The sequence below is a fragment of the Chrysemys picta genome, chromosome 1, assembly GCF_011386835.1.
Source record: "Chrysemys picta bellii isolate R12L10 chromosome 1, ASM1138683v2, whole genome shotgun sequence".
NCBI classification, from domain to species: Eukaryota; Metazoa; Chordata; order Testudines; family Emydidae; genus Chrysemys; species Chrysemys picta.
In genome coordinates, this window is record NC_088791.1 from 70,801,479 (window position 1) to 70,818,179 (window position 16,701).

The 16,701-nt window shown below is 43.5% G+C and overlaps 1 protein-coding gene across 29 annotated transcripts in view; it reads right to left on the reverse strand.

Moving 5' to 3' along the window:
• OSBPL8 (oxysterol binding protein like 8) overlaps positions 1-16,701 on the reverse strand; it is a 198,998-nt gene that overhangs the window by 26,181 nt on the left and 156,116 nt on the right. For all 29 annotated transcript variants that reach the window (XR_010590973.1, XR_010590972.1, XM_065559324.1 and 26 more), the window contains 2 exons: positions 10,250-10,334; positions 6,901-7,072 (listed from right to left, as the gene is read on the reverse strand). Coding sequence is in view for 27 of the 29 variants with exons in the window: in XM_065559324.1 (XP_065415396.1) it covers positions 6,901-7,072; positions 10,250-10,334 (257 nt within the window). In the remaining 2 variants the exon portion in view is untranslated. The remainder of the gene's footprint in view (positions 1-6,900; positions 7,073-10,249; positions 10,335-16,701) is intronic.

Below are 16,701 nucleotides of genomic sequence, written 5' to 3' on the forward strand. Positions count from 1 at the left end.
AGGCAGATCATATATATTGGTTGAAAGGAGCCAGTAGAGTGAGGACAGTACTTGTTCCAAGAGTTCTCACGGGCTTATTTGATAATACACACACACACACACACACACCCCGGATTGGGCCATGAACCAAGCAAGGATTGACGCAACAGGCCTCCTCCTCCTCCCCCCAGTTTCACCCTTGTCTCAAGGGGTCCCCTCAGAGGCAACTGCACTGTATTTCTCCAGATGCAGGTCTTCACCCACTCCCCTGCATATAATGGCATAATGTTCAGCATCCTGCACTGGGGAGATGAGCAACACCACAATCCTCCCACAAAAGGAAGGTAAGGGAGCAGAATCCTCATGCACACATGTCCTGGAGTAGATGGCAGAATTCTAACATCCTGCTTCTGGCTCCCGGGATGCTTTGCCAAGCCAGACCACGCAGGTGAGTGGAAGGAGGAAGGGTGGCAGCGACTGAAACTTATGTTCCTATCCCTTCTCCTTGCAGACCCCTGACGAGGCTGCTAAGGCCTTGGTGGCAGGGGTAGCTAGAACTGCTTCTGTGCAGATTACTGCGTATACATGCCCAGCAAGTGAAGGCTGGCCCAAGTGTTCTTTATCCCTTGCAGCCTCGCATCCATCTGTTCTGAAAAGAAATCGTTCCCATCCAATTGGAGGTCTGCATCTCTTGGGAGAAGCCGGAGGTCTGAAGCCAGGAGCTGTGCCTCATAACCACTGCAACCACCCTAGCTGCCGAGTCCATCGCGTTCCACGCCATTTGGAAGGAGCACCTAACCACTGCAGTGCCCTCCTCTACCAGGGTGCCGAATTCTTAGGCCAAACCCCACGGAAGGGATTCCTTGAATTTATGGAGGGAGTCCCATCAATTACAACTATATCTGCTCAACAGGGCCTGATGGTTCGCCACCTGGAATTCTAGGTTGGCAGTCGAATAAATTTTCCTCCCCAAAAGGTCCAGTCTCTTGGCCTCTATTTTTGGGAGTTGCGGAGATGGGTGGATATAAAGGTACTCAAAGGCTGGGACAAAGTACTTCTTTTTGGCCCTTTTGGAGGTGGGAGGACTGGATGATAGGGTTTGCCAGAGGGCTTGGAAATTTTGAGGACTCCGTCATGCACTGGTAGTGCAACATGGGCAGGGGTAGAGGCTGAAAGTATGTTAAACAAGGTGTCTGCCTGCCCAGCCATCTCCTCCACCTCTAGGCCTGAGTTCTCTGCCATCTGTCAAAGCAGAGCCTGGTGTTCTTTAAACTTGTCCAGTGGTCTGGACCTCGAGGATCTCGCAACCACCTCGTCCTGGGATGAAAATGAAGACTGAGGAGGCCCTGGGGCATCATCCCCCATGGGGGCAGAAAGGTTTAGGGGTGGGTGCAGTGTCCACTACCTTGACCTCTGAGCGTGACCCATGCACCGAGACCAGCGCCGTCGGTATGGCCAACTGTTGCTCTGAGGCAGTGGCAGATGAGCAGTGCGAAGGGGTCATTGTCATGACTGGCATGCCTCACGCGCTTCAATAAGGCCACTGTGCTGGCCACTGGCCGTGTGGCCAAGGTGGCACTATCCATGTCCACACAGCCTTGGGTGCCCAATTGCACCGGTGGAGTCTGGACAAGGGGCTGACCTGCCCTTCCGTGCCAGAAGAATCCCCTTCCAGTGACTACGGTGGGGCCGTCGACGCCTGCGTCTGCCCACTGACCGTCACTACCGGAGACCACTGCCCGGAGTAAGAGGATCAGTGCCGGTATCGAGGGGACCAGTGCTGGGGGGGACCATAGTCAAGACGGGACAGACGACCGAGATCTGTGCCGAGAGGACGACCGGTTCTGGCAGTACGGAGACCAGCATCTTCCCCTAGGTTATCCGCGTCGAGACAGCGGGGATCATGATCGCGGTGCCTGAGGGTGAGCCCCAGAGGATCTGGACTGCAAGTCCAGAGATCTGCGGTGGGGAGATGGGGAGACCTGCCGTATCTTGGAGGAATCGTGTGGCACTCCACTGTCCCTGAGGGCTCTTAGCAGCTGGCTTGCCCTTGAAGGGAGCCTTTGCTGTTTCCTGCACCACGTGCGATGCCAGCGGCACTCTCTTGGCACTGGGGGAACTTCTGAGAAGGTGTTGATGCCGTCAGGAGTTTGGGTCCCTTACAGCTCCTAGGAGTCCGTGGTGGACCCTTCAAGGGGCAAAGGGCCCCAGCTGGGGAGGCACATACAGATGGCTCTGGAGTGGCCGGGTAGCCTGAACTGGGTCCTTTGCCCGATGACCCATGGCCCTTCTTGCCTGGTGCTGGGGAGCCGTGCTTCCTTGTTTTCTTTTTGGGCACCAGCAGGGAGCAGTGCCGGGTGGAGTCCGGTGCCGGGGGTGCGCTGCACACTGAGGCCAAGGTACTCGGCGAGTCTTGGTGGGACGGCTCAGAAACCAGACGAAGAGCAGCCTCCATAAGGAGAGCCCGCAAACGAATATCTCACTCCTTTGGAGTCCTGTGTCAAAAATTTTTACAAATACGACACTTGTCCTTCACATGTGATTCTCCCAAGTACTTGAGGCAGCTGCTATGGGGATCACTTACAGGCACAGGCCTGTTACAATCTGCGCAGGGCTTAAACCCTGGAGGCTGGGGCATGCTCCGCCTGGGACAAAGTGCCCACTGGGGCTCTAACTTCGAACTACACTTAACACTAACTACTATAAACAAACTACTTACAAAGCCCTAAGGCTCGAAGTCAGAAGGAACGAAAATGCTAGTCCTTGCCATGCATGGAAAGGAGCTCTGACTAATCACCACGGGCGGTAAGAAGTAACAAAGGGCATAGGGCTGGCAGTGCCTAATATACCAACGCATGGGTGCAGCACTCAAGAGGGCGCCACAGCCAACCCTACGGATACTGCTAAGGCAAAAATCTCTGACGGCCGCGCAGGTGGGCACACGCACACCTAGAATGGAATCGACAAGAGCAAGCACTTGAAGAATCCATGATTTCCATAAACACCATTACCATGTGCCACTTGTGGAGTGAGGAAGACTGGGGTGTATGAAGAAGCTGACAATCCAGGGTCACTTGCAAGTCTTAAACTCCACAGAGTTCCTTGGTTCCCAGTGCCCTATAGGGCCCTCAGCTCATTTAGTCTAGGGTCCCTATGCATGTTAAATATTTCAAAGTTTTAAAACCTTGAGAAAATGCCCAGACAAAAATCTTCACTAAGCCACAGTAGGGTTGAAAGTACATCAGTAACGTAAGGGTTAAAAACCTTACAAGAATATTGTAGTTAAACAAAAAAACAAGCAATAGAAAGCCAAGAAATACAGGGTTAAACTTAAATAAATTCAAACACTGGAAAGTCTGGAAATGCCCAAGGGCAAAAAAACTGATACAAGCACATGATAGTAAACAAATCCTGTCAGAAAATAAAAGCATCAGGTGAAGATTCTCTGAACAAAAGTATCAAGTATGCAAAAGCTCGTTTACGTAGCAGAGGAACTCTCTTTGCTGTAAATATGAATGCAACCATCACGTAGGGGAAGAAGTCATAATGCTGAGATTTTTCTCCTGTATCTGCAGTTAGGAGTTGTACCCAAAATGGGGATTAGCATGTACCATGTGGACTTGGAGAAAAGGGGAGTTTGAGTACATTTTCAACATGCCTTTTTATTCAGGTGAAGACAAATACCCTTCTGTTATCACTGCTTCCTCTCAGTGTGTCATAGCACCCCAGCATCCATTCTGATAAACCCAACACTGAAGATTATTTGGAAACCAAACTCAAACTTGAGACAGGATTTGGTTACCAATATCCTTCTATTTTGGGTGTGATGTCACTAGTAGAGTGCAAGCTGGGACATCACACTGAGCAGGAGCCAAAAGGCACTAAGAGGGGGGAGATGTTAGAAATTTACTTAAATGAGTCTTCAATGTGGTTACTTTGGATCAGCAGATAATATTAAAACCGTAATACTCTAAACTGGAAACAAAATGTTTTGAAAATAGAAATTGTTGTCAAAAGACAAGCATTACTTATTTACAAATGAAGAGTACCTGTGTGCTACATTCTACAGGATACACTTTTGAGGATGGAATTTATGCATGTCTTACAAGATTAAAAAAGAGACTAAAGTACATTTTAAAAACGTGGCACATAGAAAAGGAAGCAAGCAAGATCAGATACCAAAGAGATCTCAAAAGGCAATATTTTTAGACTAACTCCAGGAAGGAATTAACACACTGATTGATAATGGATGTATTCTTGGTTGTCAATATAAGCTTTTTGACTACTTAAGTAGCTCCAATAAAGTTAACACTCAGAAACGAAGATTCCCCAGCCCTTGGTTGATGCGTCTGAATTCACTATCCAGGTTGGACCCATACACCCCTGAGCACATTTGTTCTGACTGACCACCAGTCTAGGGACACTATCATCCTCTAAGGCATGGGTATCAACAACTGAAGACTGTTTCAACTTGGTCTGTAGACCAAGGCATCTACTGCTGCATAGATCTCATTCTCAAACAGGCAAACAGCATCACATAGTAGTGGCTACCATAAGACCCCTGAAAAACTTTACTCTCTGGATCTTTAACAAATACTGGCTTGTTTTGATAAATCTATACTCTGGGAGAAAAGCTCTCCGCTCTATGGAGTCTAGTATAGCGCCTATAAAAGGGATCCTTTGTGAAGGGCAGAAGATCGACTTTGGGTGAAGAAAGCGCCCTAAATCTGAAAAGAGATTGGTCATGAAGACTATTTAACAGATCTTCATTCACAGAAGCCTTCAGTAGCCAGTCATCTAAACAGGGGTTAACAAAAATACCCTGATTCCTCAGATGAACTCCCACCACAGAGAGACACATTTTGTAAAAACTCTGCCAGTCTCTGCCTTCTTCCTCTATCTCCTTCTTGATAAAACTCTAGATTTGGAATAGAGTGAACCAGGGACAACTACAGATTTGGCAGAAGATATAAGGAGCCAGCTTTTGGAGGAGATCCTGTAGGGGTCTTAGGAGGAGGGAGCATAAGAGAATCTGTGAAAGGGACCTTAATGCCCTCTAGCCTCCTCTTCCTGACAGGGGCAAAGATGATGATCTTCGAGTTGGGGAAACATGCCTCCTCTTAGAGCTCTTGCATTTCACTCTTGAATCAGACATGTGCAGCGGCATCAAAAGGTGAACCTAGACTGCCATGATGATTGAACTCTCTGGAACTGAGGATGTAGCTGGAACCAAAATGGGAGCCAAAATGGGAACCAAACTACAGATTTGAAGATTGAGACAATATCAAATCCAGTGTTACATGTAAGTCCATCTCCCTTGCTTCTGACGCAAAAGGCTGAACAAGTCTGCGTTTCGGAGCCGTAGTGCCCTGGTCTGAATCAGATGGATCTGACAGGTCTGATCCCTGTGCCAGGAACCAGAACTGCTCACTGTGGCCACTTTGTCCTTATGCCCCTCTCTTTTCAGTGTCATTACTGACAGCACCAAAGGCACTAGCTACCCTGGTTCTGGCACACCAATGGACTCCATCTTCCTACATCTGTAAGTGGACTTTGAAGCTGATCCTAGTCCTACCACCACATGAGTTCCTTCAGGATCAGAAAGCTGTGAGGCACAAAGTATCGCACAATGAGGGTGGATCAACTGTCTTGGCCTCTCTTCTGGAACTGGGCAGTGGTATCCGATCACATGGCCCTCAGTTTGGCCATGTGTCACCTCAGAATCTTAACTGAGGAAGCCACAGGGATTGGGTCTGGTCCCAACTCGGGATGCAGCCTCTTGGAACCCTTCGGTCCTTTGTTGGGGGGAACAACAGAGGCAGAGACTTGCCTTTGCAATCTTGGATTGGAGGATTGCTCAGAACCAGAGGGTCTGGCCTTGAGAGATTCTTTCCATAGTAGGCGCTGCAGGGGAGTCTCCTGGTCCTGTGGGCTCTGGGAGTAAAGGTCCTACAAATCAAACAATCAAAAGGCGAATGTCTTTCTCCCAAGCACTTTAGGCACTGCACGTGGTCGTTGTGTACCGGGAAGATAGCTGGGCAGGAAACGCACCTCTTAAAACCCAGCTTCTTCACTTCCGCCATATCACAGAACTGAAAAAGAATCACCGACTAAATCAACAGCTAGCAGTAACTATCTAAGGGTACGTCTATACTTACCCGCTGGTTCGGCGGCAAGCAATCGATCTTCTGGGATTGATTTATCGCGTCTTGTCTAGACGCGATAAATTGATCCCGGAAGTGCTCGCCATCGACGCCAGTAATCCTGCTCCGCGAGAGGAGTAGGCGGAGTCGACGGGGGAGCCTGCCTGCTGCGTGTGGACCCGTGGTAAGTACCTTTAAGTTCGAACGAAGATACTTCGACTTCAGCTACTTTATTCACGTAGCTGAAGTTGTGTATCTTAGTTTGAACTGGGGGCTTAGTGTGGACCAGCCCTAAGAAGAAAAAAAACCCAGCTCTGAAGAGATCGGAGAGGTTCACATATGTTTGTGGCATGTGGTTGGAAGGAACTGAGGTGGTGAGGGTGTTCCGCCCTCTGTATAGCCTTGCTTTTGGCGCAGTGTGACATTGGGGGGGATGAGGGGGAAGCACAAGAGTTCCCTAGCTAATACTGCTAGAAGATGGTTCTACCACGAGGCACCATAAGGAGACACAGTACTCTTAAGTGAGAATAAGCAGAGCTACTTGAAGAGCATCAAGTAAAGAACCCACATCTGCACAGTTTAAATGTTAAGTTTAAAAAAAATACACAATTACAGATCTTTAAGGGGCATTAGGAGGCAAAAGGAATTCCAATCTTAAGAAGGTTTCCACTTTGATATTATCATTTCAAATTCAAAGATCTGCCTAAACAATTTAAGAATTTTACACCAGTTTTAGTAACTTTCTTATAAGAATAAAAATAAGGGCTTGATTACTTACGGAAAGCTTTCTGTACCGTGTAAGTTGTTAGCACGCAATAAGCCATAGAGAGAAACATGTGTGCTCTCTGCTGAAGAGTTCAAGTCATGCTCTTTACCTTCTCTAATCATCGTACGTTTAAGCAGACCGGAACATTTCAAAGCGAGTTCCAAAGCATCCATCCAACACCTGCCTAAAGATAGATGCTTGTTAGTAATGGAATTTGATATTGTTCACTTCACAATGATGAGTTATTTAGGGCCCCACATACCTTACCTTTGAAAGGCACATACTAGAATAATAAATGCGCACTTAGTCCACAGACATTAGGTGACTTGGATTTTAATATCATTCCAGACCTAAAATATAAAAATAACTTACTCCCTGTCTAGCTGTGAAAGGGACTCCAGGGTAGGACTAGCAAGATCATAGACCAGAACGTTATAACTAAGGCTACGATTATGTCACAGAGGTCACGGAATCCATGACTTCCAGAGACCTCTGTGACATTTTCTGCTTCAGCCCCGGGGCCGGAGCTCTCAGCTGCCAACCCCAGAGCTCCGAGCCGTGGCGGAGGCCCCCGCAGGTCTGAGCCACCAGCCCCGGAGCTCCGAGTCTCTGTGGGGTGGTGTAAAAAGCAACAGAGGGTCCAGTGGCACCTTTAAGGCTAACAGAAGTATTGGGAGCATAAGCTTTCGTGGGTAAGAACCTCACTTCTTCAGATGCAAGACATCTGAAGAAGTGAGGTTCTTACCCACAAAAGCTTATGCTCCCAATACTTCTGTTAGCCTTAAAGGTGCCACAGGACCCTCTGTTGCTTTTTACAGATTCAGACTAACATGGCTACCCCTCTGACACTTGACACCATGTGGGGTGGTGGAGACTCTAGAGCTCCCAGCCGCTGCGAGTGACAGCAGTGATGGGTGATGTTGGGATGGTGCCAAATTATTATTGTGAATTACTGTGACTGATATGAATGAATGTGGTGAACATGAGTTTGGTATGGCTTGGTATGTTTGAATTGGCTAGAGGATTCTGGGAGCAGGGCTCTCTTAACATCAGACCGTTTGTATGGAAATTTATTGAGTGCGCTGAAATTGCACTTGAATTGTTAATCAGAGACTATCTGTTTGTGTTTCAGCTTGGAACTCCGGTCATGTCAGCCGATGGCCAGCTCACAAAAGTACAGAAAACGCAGAAGACATGCTATCAGTGAGCTTGGTATTGAATGACCAGGGTCAAAATGACCCTTTAGGATGGCACCACACTAAGAGCTCAAGTGAATGATTGATGAGAGGGTAAATGTCAACTGATCTTTGGTCTCTGTCTATTTTGCAGTCCCTTTTAAAATATTAATTAGAAAAACCAGTAATGAAACGCCCACAAGGCATATTTCTGGGACGTGACTCCTTTGAGAGCAAGGGGTATAAATGTTAAGGATACCATACATGCAGAGTTAGTTCGTTAGTTAGCTCTCCAATTAACATCTGAAGAGGTCTGTGATGCTGTAAGACAGAGGGTCTTAGGAGTAGCCAACACCCTGCTATGAGGGACTTTTGAACCAGAGGGCCTCAGAGTAACCAAGTACTTGAAAAGAGAAGAGAAGAAAAGAAGTCTCTATCTAGGACTGGTAGCTATACCTGCTTTGTTTGCCTGTCAGGATACTGTGTAGGGCCAAGACAGTTACTGAGGGTTTATGCTTGGGGAATTCAAGCTTATTAGGAGGACGTATTACATAACCTTTTACTGCTTGTGTGATTCTCTCAAATAAGTTGCTGTGCATTGAGCAAACTGAACCTGAATTTTCACTGGTACCGGCCATTAAAGATCCATTTCAACAGGTGATGGACGCCCCACTCCCCTTTTTGTCTGTTATTTTTAGTAGGAGTCACGGACAGGTCATGGGCTTCCGTGAATTTTTAATAAATAAAAAGTAACCGAGACAAAATCTTAACCTTAGTTATAACAGAAGAAGCCACAGCAGATATGCCTTTTCCCTCATAGAGGCAGACTGCCACCTCCCTTCTTTGCCTGCCAACTCAACTTTCAAGCATGGAGTGTCAACTGTACTGAATTCTCCTTCCCTGTTTGCAATATTTTTGTTCCTTACTGCGAATACGTAAAACTTCAGTACTTTCTTAAAAGCACCTGCTTACAAAAACACATCAGCAAATGTCCAATTCAGACATTCCATTCTTTATACATACTTACATTTTAACTTTACAATTAAACCGAGGAAACATTTTCACCAAGTGGTCCACAAGAACACCAACCTTTTCCCCCTAACTAATTAATTCAGAGCCCAGCTAATGTTTGATTAGTTCAAATTATTCCTGCCAATGTACCATTTCTCCATTCACAACAGTGACCTTTATTTGCTGTTGTGCTTTGTCACCTAACTTTACTAGATCTCTCTGTTGTTCCCTACAGCCTTCTCTAGTTTTGGCTAACAAATAATTCTGTCATATGCAAAATTTGCTCTTCAATTTAGTAATGCTCTGAAAAAGGGATCAAACACCAACCAGTCCTACAACAGAACCTTGGGGCACCCAGCCATTAACTTTTTGCCATCTTGAAAACTGACCATTTATTCCTCCTCTGTTTTCTGTCCCTGTTTTGTTGATACACCCAAAGAACTCTAATAGACTAGACCAAAGATTATAGTTGAAAGATCACAGAAAAAAAAAACACGTTTTTTTCACTGTAATACTTTATGTTTAGCCATCTTTACTATTTCCCATGTTTGGTCAATTTTCTGGGGTCTTTCAACAGCAATAGGGGAGCAAAAAGCATTTTGAAAAATAATAAATTGATTATAAAACCAAATAAATTGAAAGCGAACTTAGGACAACTAGGTCATGAAATTACTTTTCATTCATTTCTTGAAATTTACTAGATTTTAAGTTGGCCATAACCCTTTCAACAATAAGACCTATATAAAATGTATATTGCAGTGCTAAGTTAATTAACTAGTGCAGTTGAATAGCAGCTACTCAAAGTTACACAATAGTCTTTTGAAATTCTTTCTAATTTAGAATCTTCCAAGATATTTGGCATTTAATATGGACTAACACCTCTTCTACAAGGCAGTGTTTGTTAGTCTCTTAAGTAGGCTCAAATGTTTAGTTCAAAGAAGTCAAAATTTTTAACTACTAAAACTTCGCAAAAAGTTACTTCATGATATGAAATAAAAATGCTTGCATTATAGCTATCTAATATATTGGGTTAATAAAAAGCACGTTCAATTGAACTACGGATCTGCAAATATGATGCTGTTACACACTGTACAAGAGAAATGGAGTAATTTGAATCTCTAATAAGCAAGCACTTTAAAAATGAAAAATAAAAACTAAACAAGAAATTTACTTACCATCTGATTCTGAAGCTGCTCGGATGATCAAATAACTGCCAGGTAATGGCTGAGTTATAGAACCAACCGCTTCACCTTTAGGACCCTAGAAATATATGAATAAAACACCCTTAGACATTATTTTGAATCAGCTGTTCCATGGCTTGTTTGCTGTAATAACAACATGATTACAATGCAGGAAGCTCTACTGTCACTCACAGCAACAACTAATGAAGATATGGTTCTGTAGATGAGTTGCCTCCTTTCATTGGATTTTCCTCTTCAGACACTTATCTTAAAGTGGGGTTGAGTTGAGAACCATACTTTAAAGAGAAAGGTCTTCAGTTTATTCCAATTTATTTTTTAAAATTAATCTGGAGGCTTTAGTTGGCTGTGGCAAATAACTTCTATGACCTGGCCTATCAGCAGCACCCCGTGCTCTCTTACCTTGTTTCCTTGCCTCTTCCCCTAAGTCAGGTTACGGTGGAGGTACTTTCCTCCCCTCACAGAAATGGACTTATGAGTAGGTGACAAGGATACTATCTGTCCTACGTACTTCTATGACCCGCCCCCCACTGTAGATTCCAAGTGCCTTCTGCAAGAGGAATCAGCAGGAGAGTGTGCCACTCTGTCTCCGAACAGGAAGCAATGCAAAGCTCCAGATACAAATCTCAAATTAAATTTAGGGCTGTCGATTAATCGCAGTTAACTCATGCGATTAACTCAAAAAACCCGATCACGACTACAAAAATTAATCGTGATTAGTTGCACTGTTAAACAATAGAATACCAATTGAAATTTATTAAATATTTTTTGACCTTTTTCTACATTTTTAAATATATTGATTTCAATTACAACACAGTATACAAAGTTGACAGTGCTCACTTTGTATTATTTTTTATTGTAAAATTGCTGCAAAAATGGCAAACAAAAGAAAGAGTATTTTTCAATTCACCTCATACAAGTACTTTATCGTGAAAGTGCAACTTACAAATGTAGATTTTTTTGTTACATAACTACACTCAAAAACAAAACAATCTAAAACTTTAGAGCCTACAAGTCAGTCATACTTCTCGTCCAGCCAATTGCTAAGACAAACAAGTTTGTTTACATTTATGAGAGATAATGCTGGCCGCTTCCTATTTACAAGGTCACCTGAAAGTGAGAACAGACAATTGCATGGCACTTTTGTAGCCGGCATTGCAAGGTATATACGTGCCAGTTATGCTAAACATTTGTATGCCCCTTCATGCTTTGGCCACCATTCCAGAGGACATGCTTCCATGCTGATGATGCTTGTTAAAAAAAAAAAAAAAAAAAAAAAAAAAGCATTAATTAAATTTATGACTGAACTCCTTGGGGGAGAATCGTATGTCTCCTACTCGGTTTTATCTGCATTCTGCCATATATTTAATGTTATAGAAGTCTCAGATGATGACCCAGCACATGTTGTTTGTTTTAAGAACACTTTCACTGCAGATCTGACAAAACACAAAAGGTACCAATGTGAGATTTCTAAAGATACCTACGTCACTCGACCCAAGGTTTAAGAATCTGAAGTGCCTTCCAAAATCTGAAAGGGATGAGGTGTAGAGCATGCTTTTAGAAGTCTTAAAAGAGCAACACTCAGATGTGGAAACTACAGAACCTGAACCACCAAAAGAGAAAATCAACCTTTCTTCTGGTGGCATCTGAGTCAGATGATGAAAATGAACACGTGTCGGTCCATGCTGCTTTGGATGTTATCAAGCAGAACCTCTTATCAGCATGGATGCATGGTTGAAGCATGAAGGGACATATGAATATTTAGTGCATCTGGCACATAAATATCTTGCAACACTGGCTACAGCAATGCCAAGCGAATGCCTGTTCTCACTTTCAGGTGACATTGTAAACAAGAAGCAGGCAGCATTATCGACTGCAAATGTAAACAAACTTGTTTGTCTGAGCGACTGGCTGAACAAGAAGTAGGACTGAGTGGACTTGTAGGCTCTAAAGTTTTACATTGTTTTATTTTTGAAGGCAGTTATTTTTTTGTACATAATTCTATATTTGCAAGTTCAACGTCCAGAATAAAGAGATTGCACTACAATACTTGTATGAGGTGAATTGGAAAATATTTGTTTTTTACAGTGCAAATATTTGTAATAAAAAATAAATATAAAATGAGCACTGTACACTTCGTATTCTGTTTTGTAACTGAAATCAATATATTGAAAATGTAGAAAATATCCGAAACTATTTAAATAAATGGTATTATATTATTGTTTAACAGTGCGATTAATCAAAATTAATTTTTTTAACTGCTTGACAGACCTAAATAAACTCTAAAGAAATGTTTTAAACATCTGGAATTTTTAAATAGTGCTATTCCTACAGATATTTCTATTTCTGTCAAGTGTGCTTAGAGGATAAAAGATTTAAAACACCACTCAAGCGCCCACTCTAAAAACAGTTAAGTTAGAGGAATTTTAAGACAACTGATAGGTAAAGGGGTTTGCATTAGGTTTGTAGTCATGGTTGGAGGCTACATTAAATCTACTGTCAATCAGCCGTCAATCAGCCTAATTGTTAAAAAACCTGTTTGGGTGTTGGGGGATGGACTTCCCCCAATGAATCTAATGGGAAACTGGTAAGTTAGACGAGGGAATGTAAAAGCAAGAAGTTTTGAACAAAAGCAATTGAAGAGTAAGTTAGTGGCCTGTAATGGAGGTTTTTAGAGATGTACAGTCCCTATCTGAATTCCGCTGTGGGTTATGCATGTGCACTATGCGCCCGGAGCTGGAGAATTTGAAAATAGGTCAGTTGGTCCGTGCATATGTCCTGGCTCACTTCGAGCCTCCATCCGAGGGCATAAAGGGTGGGGCAGACCAACCATTTCTCCAGTTCTTTCTCTCCTGCAAATCAGAGAAGATTCAAAACAGAGAGGAAAGAGGGAGGGTAATGAAATACAGAGGGGGACCACGCATCTCAAAGAATCTCCATTACAGGTCAGTAACTTCCTCTTCTTCTTCGAGTGATGGTTCCTATTGTATTCCACCATGGGTGACTGACAAGCACTACTGAAGTAGGAGGAAGGTGTGAGGATGTAGACGGTGGAGCTGAGTGGAGGACTGCAGTCCCAAAGGAAGTATCAACAGAGGAGTCCTGCACCTGGGCATAATGTCTTGCAAGTGCATGAACAGAGCCTCACGTGGCCACTTTGCAGATATCAAGAAAGGCACCTTCTGAAATGATGCCATAGTTGTTGCTTGTAAAACAATTGAAACTGATGTGATTATATTACATTATTTTGACAAATAAAATATGCAGAATTTTTAAATATTTGGCACAAAATCCTCCCAGAAGTAATATCTTCTAATAGAATCCTTCCTAATATTAGAAAGAATGTCTCTCAAGGCTGGGTTAGGTTCACTCCCCAACTGGACATTCTAACGATGATACCCATCCAAATATGAAGCCCCGAGGTGGAACGGATGCAAATCAGGGTGCTTGATCTTGCTGTTCCATTGGGTCAGGAGTTCAGGAAACATTGGGAGGTTGATTAGTAGCCGGGATGACATGTAGGAGGTGGGGAAACTAGAACTGTCGGGGCCAGTAAGGGGCGATCAGGATGACCTCTGCCCTGCCAGATTTTGCAAAAAACTCATGGTAGAAGCGGTAGCAAAGGAAAGGCATAATTGAACTGATCCGACCAAGGAAGAAGCAGAGCATCACCCTGGGAGTAGATGTGAGGAGTTCCCCCGAGGGTGCCACCTGGAACTGGGGTACCACTGAGCTCTCTGACCCAACAGCCTGGGCTCCTTTTCACACTGTGCTGCTGTGAAAAGCTGCAGAGCTGCTCCTGGTCCTACACTTCCTCCAGCATTCATACAGCTAGGGACAAACCCAGCTGCAATTACATGCAGGCTCTCTGATCAGCCACTGCATAAACCAACAAAAGAGAGGCGACAGCCAAAATAACCACCAGCTTCCCAGCCTAGGGCCCCAGAGCTGTAGCATCCTGCCCTGGTCAAAACCCCGACCAGTATGAATATATTATCCAGTTTGCCTCCCCCTCAACGTGGAGAGGAAATGCAACAAGCCTATGTTAAACCAAGCTGAGATTGGTTTAAACATGGGATTATAGATGCCAATGTGACCATGTGAAATCTGAGTTTGCAAATGATGTGATCGAAATGGCAGTGGTCAAGGATTGTCTCCAACCACCCTTTTTTAGGGTACCAGGAAGTAAGTTGAGTAAAACCTGCTCCCTTGGTATTGAGGAGGGATGTGTTCTACCGCTTCTCGCCCCAATAGGGAGTTCATCTCTTGTTTAAGAATATTCTCATGAGAGTGGCCCCCAGAGGCAGTACTGAGGAGGCTTTAGAGGAGGTAGGGATGCAAACTCTAAAAATTGTTAAAACTATTTACAAAGCTAAATCTAATTCTTATTTTTTAGGACGAAGCTGAAGCTACAGACACTGGAGGTTCCAACGCAGACCACGAGGTGGTGAGAAGCAATAGGAGAGACAGTCGGTCTGCCCCACCCTTTATCCTCTTGGACGGAGGCACGAGGTGAGCCAGGGTGCATGTGAGACCCAATGGACATTACTTGCAAATTCTCCAGCTTTGGGTGCCTGATGCACGTGTGTAAACCACAGTGGAATACAACAGTCACTCAAAGAAGACGACAGTGATTTTTAGAAGCTATCATATGTTAAAGCCAGTGTTAAAGAAACAATGTACATAGGCTAGTGCTAGTCTCAACCATAGCCAGGAATTTCTCAACTCCCATTACAGAGATTAAAAACAAGAACTGTCCCCCAAGGGAAAGTCCTCAGAATTGAAACAAAAGATATTGGTGGGTCTATGAAGAGTATATTTAGAAAGAAGGACATTTTACGATTGGGAGTTAACCGTCAGACTGTGAAAGAAACCACAGTTTTTTATTCAGGAAGAGCTGTCAATCCTCCAAGTATAGATCACACAGATCCAAGATGTTATGAGCAATATGAGTAGGTGATCTAGAAAGTGCCTTAACTAAGGGGAAGGATATTGTGATAATGTGTAAAATCTTAAGGTGGCGAGACTACAGTCTGAGGCCAGAAGTCTGTCAGTGAGACAAGTTACCTGGACTCTAATTTGGGTTATACGAGATACATTAATTACTCTGTACCAGACTATCATCATTCAGGATAAAGCATATGATAGTGATATGCTTAGATGCTCAGGCAAAGTACAATGAGTAAAACTGAATGAGTAATTTGCAGTGAATAACTGAACAAATGAACTTTTTGGTAATGGAATAATTGCTTGTAAATTACGATTTTCTATAATGTATCAGTTTTCTGAAAACATTAGATACTTTTAAAAAAATGTACAGATTGATTGCAAATAGTTTTGAGAGTCTTTGTTATTCACTATTGTAGATGGTTGGTTAGTTGCAATCGGTGAGAAGTTACACTGTATTGTTTCTGTTCCCTAACCGGATGATAGTTCTAGCACTCCCTGCACAAACATTCATGGGTAAATTTTAACTTCAGTTTCTGTAAGTGAACATAAGACTCTGAAGTTCACTTTCCACAGCACGTTCATGCCAGTAAAACTAAAATGTCATGGCTGTTTTTGGAAAGTGAATGCAAAAGGGATGCAAACAATAAGGGGGTGGATAAAGAATGTTTTAAAAACTCAGCTTATTCATGGAAATATATTTGCAGTGCTTTTTCAGCTTATCTGATTGAGTCTCAGAAAGACAATATTTGAAATATTGAGTGTTTGAGGGAGAACCAAGCAACTAGTGTGCTGAAGTCTCAGACTGGTTTAAACACAACAGAATGGATACTACTCATTATACACCAAGGGTAGGCAACCTATGGCACGCGAGCAGATTTTCAGTGGCACTCACACTGCCCAGGTCCTGGCCACCGGTCCAGGGGTGCGGCATTTTAATTTAATTTTAAATGAAGCTTCTTAAACATTTTTAAAACCTTATTTACTTTACATACAACAATAGTTCAGTCATATATTATAGACTTATAGAAAGAGACCTTCTAAAAACGTTAAAATGTATTACTGGCACGCAAAACCTTAAATTAGAGTGAATAAATGAAGACTGGGCATACCACTTCTGAAAGGTTGCCGACCCGTTATACACTGTAGACTGGAAGAGCATAACATCAAGGGAGCATGATAAGTGACTGACCCCAAACTACTATAGAAAGGCATGCGCAGTCAGCCAGATGGAGGAACCAGACTCTATGAAAAGTGCACTTAGGGAAAAGCAGGACTTCTGCAATACCTATACATCTTGTGTACATAGTTCTGAGTGGTGGTGTCTCTCTAGACTGGGTGTGAACAAGTCTTGACAAGGTCCCTCACCAAAGGCTCTTAAGCAAAGTAAACTATCATGGGATAAGAGGGAAGGTCCTCTCCTGGGATCAATAACTGGTTAAAAGACAGGAAACAGAGGGTAGGCATAAATGATCAGTTTT